Source organism: Pelobates fuscus, chromosome 6 (genome assembly GCF_036172605.1).
Source record: "Pelobates fuscus isolate aPelFus1 chromosome 6, aPelFus1.pri, whole genome shotgun sequence".
NCBI classification, from domain to species: Eukaryota; Metazoa; Chordata; class Amphibia; order Anura; family Pelobatidae; genus Pelobates; species Pelobates fuscus.
In genome coordinates, this window is record NC_086322.1 from 27279774 (window position 1) to 27291774 (window position 12001).

Below are 12001 nucleotides of genomic sequence, written 5' to 3' on the forward strand. Positions count from 1 at the left end.
TTTTGGGGGGGGATTCTTAACAATTGGTTCTCATAGGTTTCTACGTCTGTGCATTTACGTCGGATCCTGTCTGTTGTAAAATTCCTTAGACATTAAAACTATACCCCGTCATTATTAAACCTGCTGATAAGGGGGGGGAGGTTAAATGTTAATAATATGGTCCATTCACTACATAAGCAGTCTGTGTATTATATATACAGTGTTAATACAAGTCCTTTTTCTTTCTTTCAACATATATGCCGCTCAAAACAGCTCCAGTTAAAAGTATGTCCGCCGGTATGTATACTCGTTACCACATAGAGGCTTGGACCCCACACATACTACCTAGGATTGGTAATAACGTCACGGAACAAGAACACCGGATATTCATCTCTTCATTATAAAGGTATATAACACAAACTGGAGAACCAGGAACTTACACATACTATTAGTCCAATAAATTGTAAAAAAATAATTACAAGATATAAATTTTATCTGTGTGTATATATATATATATATATATATATATATATATATATATATATATATATCCAAAGGTAGTAAAGGGAGCACACTAGGTCTTGTAAATTGTGCAAAAAGTATTTATTGCATTCAAAAGGAATACAACGCTGTGGTACAGCAAATCAACGTTTCGACCCTGCTGGGTCTTTATCAAGATCACAGTGCAAAACATAAAGTATTGACAATTTATACATAAACATATGTGGAACTTACCAATTAGGATGATCGGACAGCCTGTAGACTGAAACCCGGAAGTGAGGAACCACCACGTGATAGTGTGCGTATGACGTGTTACGTATTGCGTAAATAGCGTAGTTGCTAGGTGTTTACGTCAAAAGAGTGAAAATTGTGTTAAATGTTACGTAAATGGCGTGGTCACCGAGTAACTACGTCCAAAAGTTAAAAACAAACGCCCGGACAGGGCAAATTGAAAATACAGAGGCTACAACAGCCTGCCAGATTGTATACATGAAGCCCTTAAGCCCCTTTCATGAAAATCCCCTAATGTGCATCAATGTGTGTATTGAAATAAAGTGCCGTGAATATGTGAAAAAAGTACATAGAAAAACTTACAGTGCGTAAACCGTGTACAAATCTACACATAAGAGGTTGGGAGCGGGGCTGGACCATATGGCAAACAATAAAATAGTAAGTATTATTGTATCATCTACCCCTATGAGGTATATTGGCTTTCTACTAGCTGCCCCAGAAGGGGTATATGAGTTAGTCTTAGTTGCTATGCCAAACTGCAGGTATTGAGCTGGGGAAAAGGTGGATAACTAGATATTAGTCTTCTCATATATATACACGGATAGAGATATATCTACATAAAAAATTAATCGATAAAGAAATTGGTACATAAACAAATTAATAAATAAATTTATGTCTGATCCTCTCCCTGACTATCTAAACTGGCCCACTGCGTTAGGGGCGTGTATTGCCTATACACATTAGACTCCATTTATAAATATATATACCTAATGAGAATCAAGTTCTACTAATTAAGGTGTTAATGGCAAGAGGAAAATTGGGTGTGATCTTTTCTTTATGGACTAATAGGTAGTTCCATACAATGAGGAGTGGGTAATATCGCTTGTTTAACAAGTGGGCACTGTACTATAAGGTTGCAGCAATGATTTTTATCGTACTGTATACTATAATGTGTAAACATAATATAGATTATAGCAATGAAGGTTCTGTTTCAAAGGAACATAGACAATGCAAGGTGTTCATTCAGTCCATTCGGAGTCACTGTGTTAAGATGATGAATCCAGTAGGCCTCGCGTTGCAGAAGTAGCTTGGATCTGTCACCTCCTCTCGGTTGTACCGGGACGTGGTCAATGGCGATGAATCGTAGTAAGGGTAGATGGTGGTTGTTAGCTAGGAAATGTTTGGCAACGGGTTTTTCGGTTCGTTTATCTCTAAATGCCGTCATTATTCCTGACCGGTGTCCCCTGATCCGGTCCCTCAAAGTCATATCGGTTTTGCCAACATACGAGAGTCCACAGGGGCATGTGATCATATATATGACATGTGTGGTCATGCACGTAATATAGTGTTTGATTGCCATTCTTTTGCCACTGTGGGGATGAGCGAATGTTGATCCCGTAAGCATATGGCTGCAGGTAACACATCCGCTACATTTGAAGCAGCCTTTTTTATGAATGAGCGGTGGTTTCGCATAGCAATGCCGAGGGTCGTTTCGAACCAATAGGTCCCTTAGATTTCGGCCCCGTCTATAGCTGATCATAGGACTCTGTTTAAATTTTTTAGGAAGGTTATGATCCGCGTGGAGTATGTTCCAGTTTTTAAATATAGATCTTTTGAGTGATGCAGTTGCGGTGTTGTAAGTTAAAGGAAGAAACAGTCTGTCCTTGGTGTTGGATTTAGTAGTTTTAACTTGTTTGGATTTACTTCGAGCTTTATCCAATGCAATATCCAATATTCTGGGATGGAATCCCCTTGCTAGGAAGCGGTCACGAACTTCGTGCAGTTGCTCTTCACACTTACTTGGGTCGCTGTTAAATCGTAGCACCCTTAGAAACTGTGATATGGGTAAAGAGTCCTTGATGTGTTGAGGATGGAAACTGGTAGCTGATAGGAGAGTGTTACGGTCAGTCACCTTTCTGTATAGGGTGAACCCCAGCCGGTCCTCTTCCTTAAAGATCGAGACATCTAGAAATTCAATGTTGGTATTATGCCAACTAAGTGTCAGCGTTACTGGTATTGGTAGACTATTGATATTCTCCACCATTTCCTCAAGTGTAGTCGTAGTCCCTTTCCAGATCATGAAGATATCGTCAACATATCTTAAGTACTTAATTATCTGATGTTGGTATATAGGGAGAATGTACGTATTTTCAAACCAGTACATGAATCCATTGGCATATGCCGGTGCCATGGCCGCCCCCATGGCCGTACCGGAGGTCTGTAGATAGAAGTGCTCCTCGAATTTAAAGTAGTTGCAGGTTAGAGCAATATCGAGCCATTCCATTAAGTATGGAATCGGAGGACCTTGGTATGCTTCATCTTGCTGTAAAATTTCACTGATGGCTTCCATACCTTCCTTCTTTGGTATTATCGTATAAAGGCTTTTGACGTCCATGGTGGCTAGAATGGTATCTGTGTTGGTTAGCTCTATGTTTTCTATCTGACTAATGAAGTGCTGGGTGTCCAGTAAACATGTCGGTAGCTTCCTTATGCTGCTGTTGATGTGAAAGTCTATGAATTGAGCAATGGGCTCTATTAACCCTTCTTTTGCTGACACAATCGGTCTGCCCGGTGGTGATTTTTAACATTAAAATTGCAAATAAATGGAATGTATTTGGTGGTTGGGTTGTCCCTAATTTTATATTCTAACACCTCTTTCTTTCTTTTTTATTTCTATCCTTGATAGTTCTAATTTTTGTTCCTCCTACTCTTTATCAAAACATTTTGGGGGGGGATTCTTAACAATTGGTTCTCATAGGTTTCTACGTCTGTGCATTTACGTCGGATCCTGTCTGTTGTAAAATTCCTTAGACATTAAAACTATACCCCGTCATTATTAAACCTGCTGATAAGGGGGGGGAGGTTAAATGTTAATAATATGGTCCATTCACTACATAAGCAGTCTGTGTATTATATATACAGTGTTAATACAAGTCCTTTTTCTTTCTTTCAACATATATGCCGCTCAAAACAGCTCCAGTTAAAAGTATGTCCGCCGGTATGTATACTCGTTACCACATAGAGGCTTGGACCCCACACATACTACCTAGGATTGGTAATAACGTCACGGAACAAGAACACCGGATATTCATCTCTTCATTATAAAGGTATATAACACAAACTGGAGAACCAGGAACTTACACATACTATTAGTCCAATAAATTGTAAAAAAATAATTACAAGATATAAATTTTATCTGTGTGTATATATATATATATATATATATATATATATATATATATATATATATATACACACACACACACACACACAGGATCTGAAAAATTCCAGGTACCAGGTCACCATGGTGACTAGACATTTCACCCTGGCGCCTGGCATTTGTCGGCCCTTTGCTAAGCCGTGCAGGAAACATTAAAGCCAGCCACCGCAGGGAGCATGGAGGTGGCACGTGAGTGAGCAGTATTTTTCCTACAGTTCCTCTCTGCTCCCTTGCGCGCTGTTTAGTGACTCCCTGATGTGACTCCAGCCCCAGCATCACTACAATTTGTAAGTGTGAGAAAATATGTGTGTGTGTGTGTGCTGAAAGGGCCTGTAAAGTGTGTGCATGTGCATCTAGGGGCTGCATTGTGAGTATATGTGTATTGAGGTTGCATTGTGTGTACTTATCAAGAAGCTGTAGTTGTTAGTGTGTGAGGGTGAATGTATGTGGAAATGTGTGGAAGAAGTGTGTATGGGGTGAAGAGATGATGTGTGTGAGGGGTGCACTGTGTGTGTATGCAATGGTGTATTTTTGTTGGTGGGAGTGTACTGTATATGGGGGGTTCACTGTATTTGAGGGTGTACTGTGTTCAGGGGGTGTAGAGAGTGGGATAGGGAAGAGCTTTACACATTTTCTTTAATACTTGTTTACAAAAAAAAGAATATTCCCATTCCCCTCATCTTACCTTGCAGGGAGGGAGTTGCACAGATCTGTGGTGGTTATGAAGGCTGCCTATCCATTGGGTACAGGGGAGGTCACAAGATGAGAGTTCTCTCTCTTGGAGCTCAAGCACTTACAGAGACTTACCCATACAAACCCACAGACTGACCCATACACAGACTGCTCCCCCACACAGACTGAACCATACATACACAGACTGACCCTCCCCACACACAGACTGACCCCCCCCCCCACAAACAGACTGAACCACACGCACATACTGACCTACCACACACAGACTGACCCATGCACACACACACAGACTGAACCCCCACCTCCACACACAGACTGACACCCCACACACAGATTGACCCATACACACACAGACTGACCAGTACACACACAGACTGCCCCCCACACACATATTGACCCCCACACACAGACTGACCCATACACACACACAGACTAACCCCCACACACAGACTGACCCATATACACACAGACTGACCCATACACAAAAACTAACCCACACACACACAGACTGAATCCCCACCCCCACACACAGACTGATCCCCACACACAAAAACTGACCCCCCACATCCATACACACACAGACTGACACATACACACAAAGACTGACCCATCCCACACAGACTGCTCCCCCACACAGACTGAACAATACATACACAGGCTGACCCCCCCACACCCAGACTGACCCCCCACAAACAGACTGAACCACATGCACAGACTGACCTACCCCACACAGACTGACCCATGCACACACACACACAGACTGAACCCCCACCCCAACACACAGACTGACCCCCCCACACACAGACTGACCCATACACACACAGACTGACCCATACACAAAAACTAACCCCCACACACAAAAAACTGCCCCTCCCCACACCCATACACACACAGACTGACACATACACACAAAGACTGACCCATCCCACACAGACTAACCCATAAACACAAACTAACCACACCGCACACAGACTGACCCATGCACACACACAGACTGACCCCCCACACACAGACTGACCAATATACACACACAGACTGACCCATACACAAAAACTAACCCCCACACACACACACACACATAGACTGAATCCCCACCCCCACACAAAGACTGATCCCCACACATCCATACACACACAGACTGACACATACACACAAAGACTGACCCATCCCACACAGACTGCTCCCCCACACAGACTGAACAATACATACACAGACTGACCACCACACACACAGACTGACCCATACACACACAGAGACTAACCCCCACACACAGACTGACCAATATACACACACAGACTGACCCATACACAAAAACTAACCCACACACACACACAGACTGAATCCCCACCCCCACACAAAGACTGATCCCCACACACAAAAACTGACCCCCCACATCCATACACACACAGACTGACACATACACACAAAGACTGACCCATCCCACACAGACTGCTCCCCCACACAGACTGAACAATACATACACAGACTGACGCCCCCACACCCAGACTGACCCCCCACAAACAGACTGAACCACATGCACAGACTGACATACCCCACACAGACTGAACCCCCACCCCCACACACAGACTGCCCCCCACACACAGACTGACCCATGAATACACACACAGATGGACCCCCACACACACAGTCTGACCCATACACACACACAGACTGCCCCCCACACACAGACTGACCTCCCACACACAGACTGACCCATACACACACAGACTGACCCATACACAAAAACTAACCCACACACACACAGACTGAATTCCCACCCCCACACACAGACTGATCCCCACACATAAAAACTGACCCCCCACACCCATACACACAGACTGACACATACACACAAACTAACCACCCCACAGACAGACTGATCTCCACAGACACAGACTGACCCCCCACACCTATACACACACAGACTGACCCATACACACACAGACTGACCCACCCCACACAGACTGACCCATACACACAAACTGACCCCCACACACAGAATCTGAACCCCCTACCCACACAAACAGACTGATCCCCACACACACATACTGACTCTCCCACACCCATACACACACCAGTACACGCACATACTGACCTACCCCACACAGCTTCTCTATGTCAGGTGTAGGATAAACAGATCACTGCCCTATGTTATGTCTCACTGTCTCAAAAGACCAGGGTTTGTGAGGCAGCCAATTCCTAGTCATTCTGAGGTTAGTTAAAAGGCAGTAATAGGCTACAGGGTCATACAAGAGAAGGCCTTCACATGTTATCTCAACCAAATAAAAATTCAACAATAAATGTATCCAAATAACATTATACTTGTAAAGTCCTTTGTGAGTAACACAGTTGTCCCATTTTTTTTATCGTAGCAGCTTAGAAGTAATTTTCATATTAATTAGACATCTTTAATAGTATAAATGAATACAAGACTACAAAAGGTAATAAAAAAATCTCACTTGATTCTCTTTGGTTCTCCATTTTATTAATTTCGTATCAATGATGAGCTGCTCGCCCTCTGGTGCCCACTCAGTGAAGTTACCCACAATGTTTACAAATATGGACTCATTATATACTTTTATCCTGTTTATTACTGAATAATAACATGGGAATTCTCCATATTCATTAAAGAAATTACCCCTCTGCCCTATTGAGTCAAGTTTCAGCTTTTTTATGTAGTGATGTAACTGTTAATAAAAATAAAAGTTTTCTTTAATTAACATAATCAGAATATTCTATATTTCTACTGCAAACTCCTTCTCTCCCAGCCCGGTGTATTTCTACCTTCCCTCCCCCACAGATACTGATATTTAACTGTCAGAGAAACACATGCTGCCCAACTCTCTTTCCACACTGTTCATAAACCTTTATGACTAAAAGAACAGGTAGAACTACAACTCCCATGATGCATTCACAGGCTTTAGAATAGCGAGGCATCATGCAAGACATAGTTCTAAAACATCTGGGGATCTACCTATCTTTTCTTTACTCAGCTATAGGCATTATATTTTTTTTTTGGAGAGAAGGGGGGTTTACATGTTTTTAAGGGGTGCCCTCAAAGGCACAGTATGAGTAAGACTTAGTTCCTCCCTCTACTTACTGTCGTTCCCTACTCTCTCCCCTTCAGATAAAAGATTTTCAGATACGTACCTGCCTATTTCTAAGCTGGCAGATTGGCTATCCCCTCCTATTGACCACAATTCTTTTTGCTACATGTTACCTAAATAGAGGTTACATTGTTTTCCTTGCTAGCTTTTCAGTCCTATTGTTCATTTTCATATACTAGTAGCCTTGCCACTGCTATTATTAATACTATTTCTGGTATTTTATAGATGTATCAATTATTTAATTAATTAAAGGTTATGTTTTTATCTATTAATGGGTTGCCTTTTCCTATGAGGGGTTAGGTTTGAGAGGAATATGTAATTCTTCCTCTTTTACTTTCCCTTTGTTTTCTTGTTTCCTTGTTCAGACTACAAATATTATAATCAGGGGTTATCACCCACCTTGTATTTAGCAACCTGACACATTCTCTCTTAAGAAATCAGTTTGCATTAACTGATCAGAGATAGGTATCTTCTTACACAGCATACTAGACCAACGTGTTAGGAAGGGAGGAGTGAAAGCTTATATATATATATATATATATATATATATATATATATATATACACACACACACACACACATATACATATACATATACATACACACACACTCTATACCATATAACTAATATGAAAATAAAATCCATATTAATATAAATTCAATTACATGTAAAATAGTACTACTAATGATAAATTGAATATATATATATATATATATATATATATAAGCTTTCACTCCTCCCTTCCTAACACGTTGGTCTAGTATGCTGTGTAAGAAGATACCTATCTCTGATCAGTTAATGCAAACTGATTTCTTAAGAGAGAATGTGTCAGGTTGCTAAATACAAGCAGTGTGTGTATGTATGTATGTATATGTATATATATATATATATATATATATATATATATATATATATATACATACATACACACACACACTCTATACCATATAACTAATATGAAAATAAAATCCATATTAATATAAATTCAATTACATGTAAAATAGTACTACTAATGATAATTTGAATATATTCGTAGATAGAATCCTAATGAATAGATCTCATTATAATGAAACTCTAACATTAGTTAGATGTGTGTAAAAAGACATATGTACATTATATGTTATGACATGTTATTAACACAGACACACATAGCCCCATACAATAGGACTGTATAACTGGGAATCCAAAATTAGAAAAGAATTGATATAATTAATTACCAGTAATTAACTAAAAGTTTGAGAGAATGAATTCTACAAGACCCCATTTTAAGACATAAGTTGAATAATGTCAACCACCTAAATGATCAAAAACAGTGAAGAGGGTTGCACTCAATCACATAAAACACAGGGTGCTAACTGAGTATGGGTCAGCATACCCCATAGAATATACATCAAAGAAAAAATCTCAGGCACTCACTGTGATACGTCTTAATGGATCCGCAATGTTTCGACCTGTACCCAGGTATTTATCAAGTTAAATGATGGCACGAAATGGTGACTAGTTGTCTAGTTAGATCTACCAGAATCCTTTAAAATGTGATAGCCATATATGACTGATTGGCTATAAAGATAAGCATTTTCCAAGTCATTTTCGTCATGGATTTCTTTGAAAAAGTTGTAATTGGAATTGGAAATAGCGATGAAAATTATCTTGATACAACTACGCTACCTACTGATCAATGTCTATAAAATTGACCACTAGAATTAGGTCAGCACTCATTATAATAATGTGCACTCATTTGATTCCATTGGTCACTTCAAAAAGTTAACGTGAAAAATAGAGATAAGAGAATTCCTAAAAAGTAAGAACACAGAAGAAACAGGGAAGACATTCTTGAACACATTCTTGGGAATACTTACTCTAATCAGGTTCTGATTCACTTTCTTAAACACACTCCTGAATATATACACTCTTGGAAATACTACATTCTCAGACACGCTTTTCCTAATACTGTTGCTAACTCTTTTGCTTAGCGAGAATGGTACTTAGAAAAATTCAGAAATGTTAAGACAACCATGTTTTCTTAATCTCTGCAAAAAATACTTTACTTCTCCAAACCTTAAACTTTTACCTCGCATACACCATCCATTGGATTATTCCAGCCAAAACATTTCAAACAAGAGATGCTACCAGATTGGTTAATATGCTCATTTAAGTAACATTTTTACTAAAAGCAAAAATATACCTGGATTTCAAAACTTTCTGAATCATAATTAGCTGAGGGAATTATATGTAATTCCAAATGTCTGGCTGCAGCGGAAGTTAAGACATATATATTGATTCACTGACAATTTGCCAAGTTTAGCGTATTAAGCTAATATTTTCAGAAATGTTAGTCAAATCTTTAATAAATCAGAGATAAATCTTAATATTTGTATCAGATAAATGACTGCAGCAAAGTGATTTTAAGGTTTAGGATTTTCTTATGGTTATCAGATGGTAAAGAACACATAATTTGACTATTTGTGTGAGATGAAACATTGTATAGTTCATTTAAAATGTTTAAAGTGTTTATTCTATGAAAGTTAGTCAGCTGTGAAAGTAACTGTTGATCTTATCTTAACTAACTGCTAGTTAACTTGTGGCTTGGTGAATGGTGTTGGGAGCAAGGATTTGGCTTTATTTCTCATGGTAGCTCTGTTTGGCATGGAACTAAACTGTACAAAAAAGATGGTTTGCATCTTTCTCAAAAGGGAACCAATGTTCTCAGTGAGCAGTTCAGAGGTTTTGCTAGGATGTATTTAAACTAGGAGGGGGGGGGGGGGGCAAAAGGGTGATAAAACATCAATCCAATTTTCCCTAAAACAAGGACAGAAGGTGCCTGTAGCAAGTGTGTTAAAAAATGATAAGCTTAGAGTCTACAAATACTCACAGTTTAGGAAATAAGGGGTGGCCCTGTATGTGAAGGATAGCATACAATCTAGCCTAATAAAAGTTACTGAGGTGAACATAGAGTCCATTTGGGTTACGTTAGAATTTGGTAATTGCACAGTAACTTGTGTAGGTGTGATTTATAGGCCCCCAGGACAAATTGAAGAGTTAGATAATCTACTAGTTGAGGAAATAGCTAAAATGACAATGAAGGGGGAAGTTATCATCATGGGCGACTTTAATCTTCCTAATGTGAATTGGAAAACAAAAATAGCTGCTTGTGCCAGAGGCACACATATTCTAAACTCCCTACTGGGATTGTCTCTAAAACAAGCCGTTGAGGAGCCAACTCGTAAAGAGGCCATACTAGATTTAGTGTTAACAAATGGAGATTTGGTATCAGATATTACTGTAGGTGAAAGTTTAGGATCCAGTGATCATCAGTCAGTGTGGTTTAATTTAAGAACAGTGACTGTGTCACACCACACAAAAACAAAAGTTTTAGACTTTAGAAAAACAGACTTTTCTAAAATTAGAATATCTGTAAAGAAGTCATTATCAGATTGGAGCAATTTAAATGGAGTCCAAGAGAAATGGGATTATTTAAAAGTTGCACTACGGAAGGCAACAGAAAATTGCATTAGGCTTGTCAGTAAAAGCAAAATATTCAAGAAACCACTGTGGTACTCCGCAGATGTGGCCAAAATATTAAAAAACAAAAAGTTAGCATTTAGTAATTATAAAAAATAACAGAGTAAGGAAGACAGAATGATCTATACGATTAGGCAGAAAGAGGCTAAGCAAGTTATAAGAGCTTCCAAATCACACACAGAAGAGAAAATAGCACAGTCAGTAAAAAAAGGGGACAAAACTTTTTTTTAAATACATAAATGAGAAAAGAAAAGTAAAACAAGGATTAGTTAGATTAAAAACAAAAGAAGACAAACAACGGGCTAACATGACAAGATCCCCTCAGTATCACAGCTAGTATTATTCCACTGAGGGGGTTTGTCTCAGCAGTGCCAGTAAAGTGTGTCTGAAAAGCCCCCCTAATCTGTTGTCTTACCTGGGATTAGTGTATGGTTAGGTAGGGACGGTTCTGTATTGGCTTACTGGGATGTATTGCAAATTCTCACCTTGTTTTCACTTAATAGTAACATTAGACAGAGGGGGGGATTTTGCTACCCGTTCCCAACCCTCACACTCCATCAAGGGGCTGCAAACACCAAAGCTCTGCTTTGATCAATTCCTGTGGTAGGCCACGATAGGATGAGATACCTCAAATCTGTAGCACCTTTATGAATACCGAAATGTCGTTTTCGCTCCTGTCCGAGGTACCATTTCTGTTCTTTTGTATGTTTTTATTTTTATTCGTACACACAGTGTTATGTCTGAATG

General features: G+C 39.5%; 1 protein-coding gene across 1 annotated transcript in view; it reads right to left on the reverse strand.

The window, feature by feature from the left end:
• LOC134566025 (uncharacterized) overlaps nucleotides 1–12001 on the reverse strand; it is a 110169-nt gene that overhangs the window by 30539 nt on the left and 67629 nt on the right. The window contains exon 4 of the mRNA XM_063425738.1: nucleotides 2416–3222. Within this exon, the coding sequence (XP_063281808.1) occupies nucleotides 2416–3222 (807 nt within the window). The remainder of the gene's footprint in view (nucleotides 1–2415; nucleotides 3223–12001) is intronic.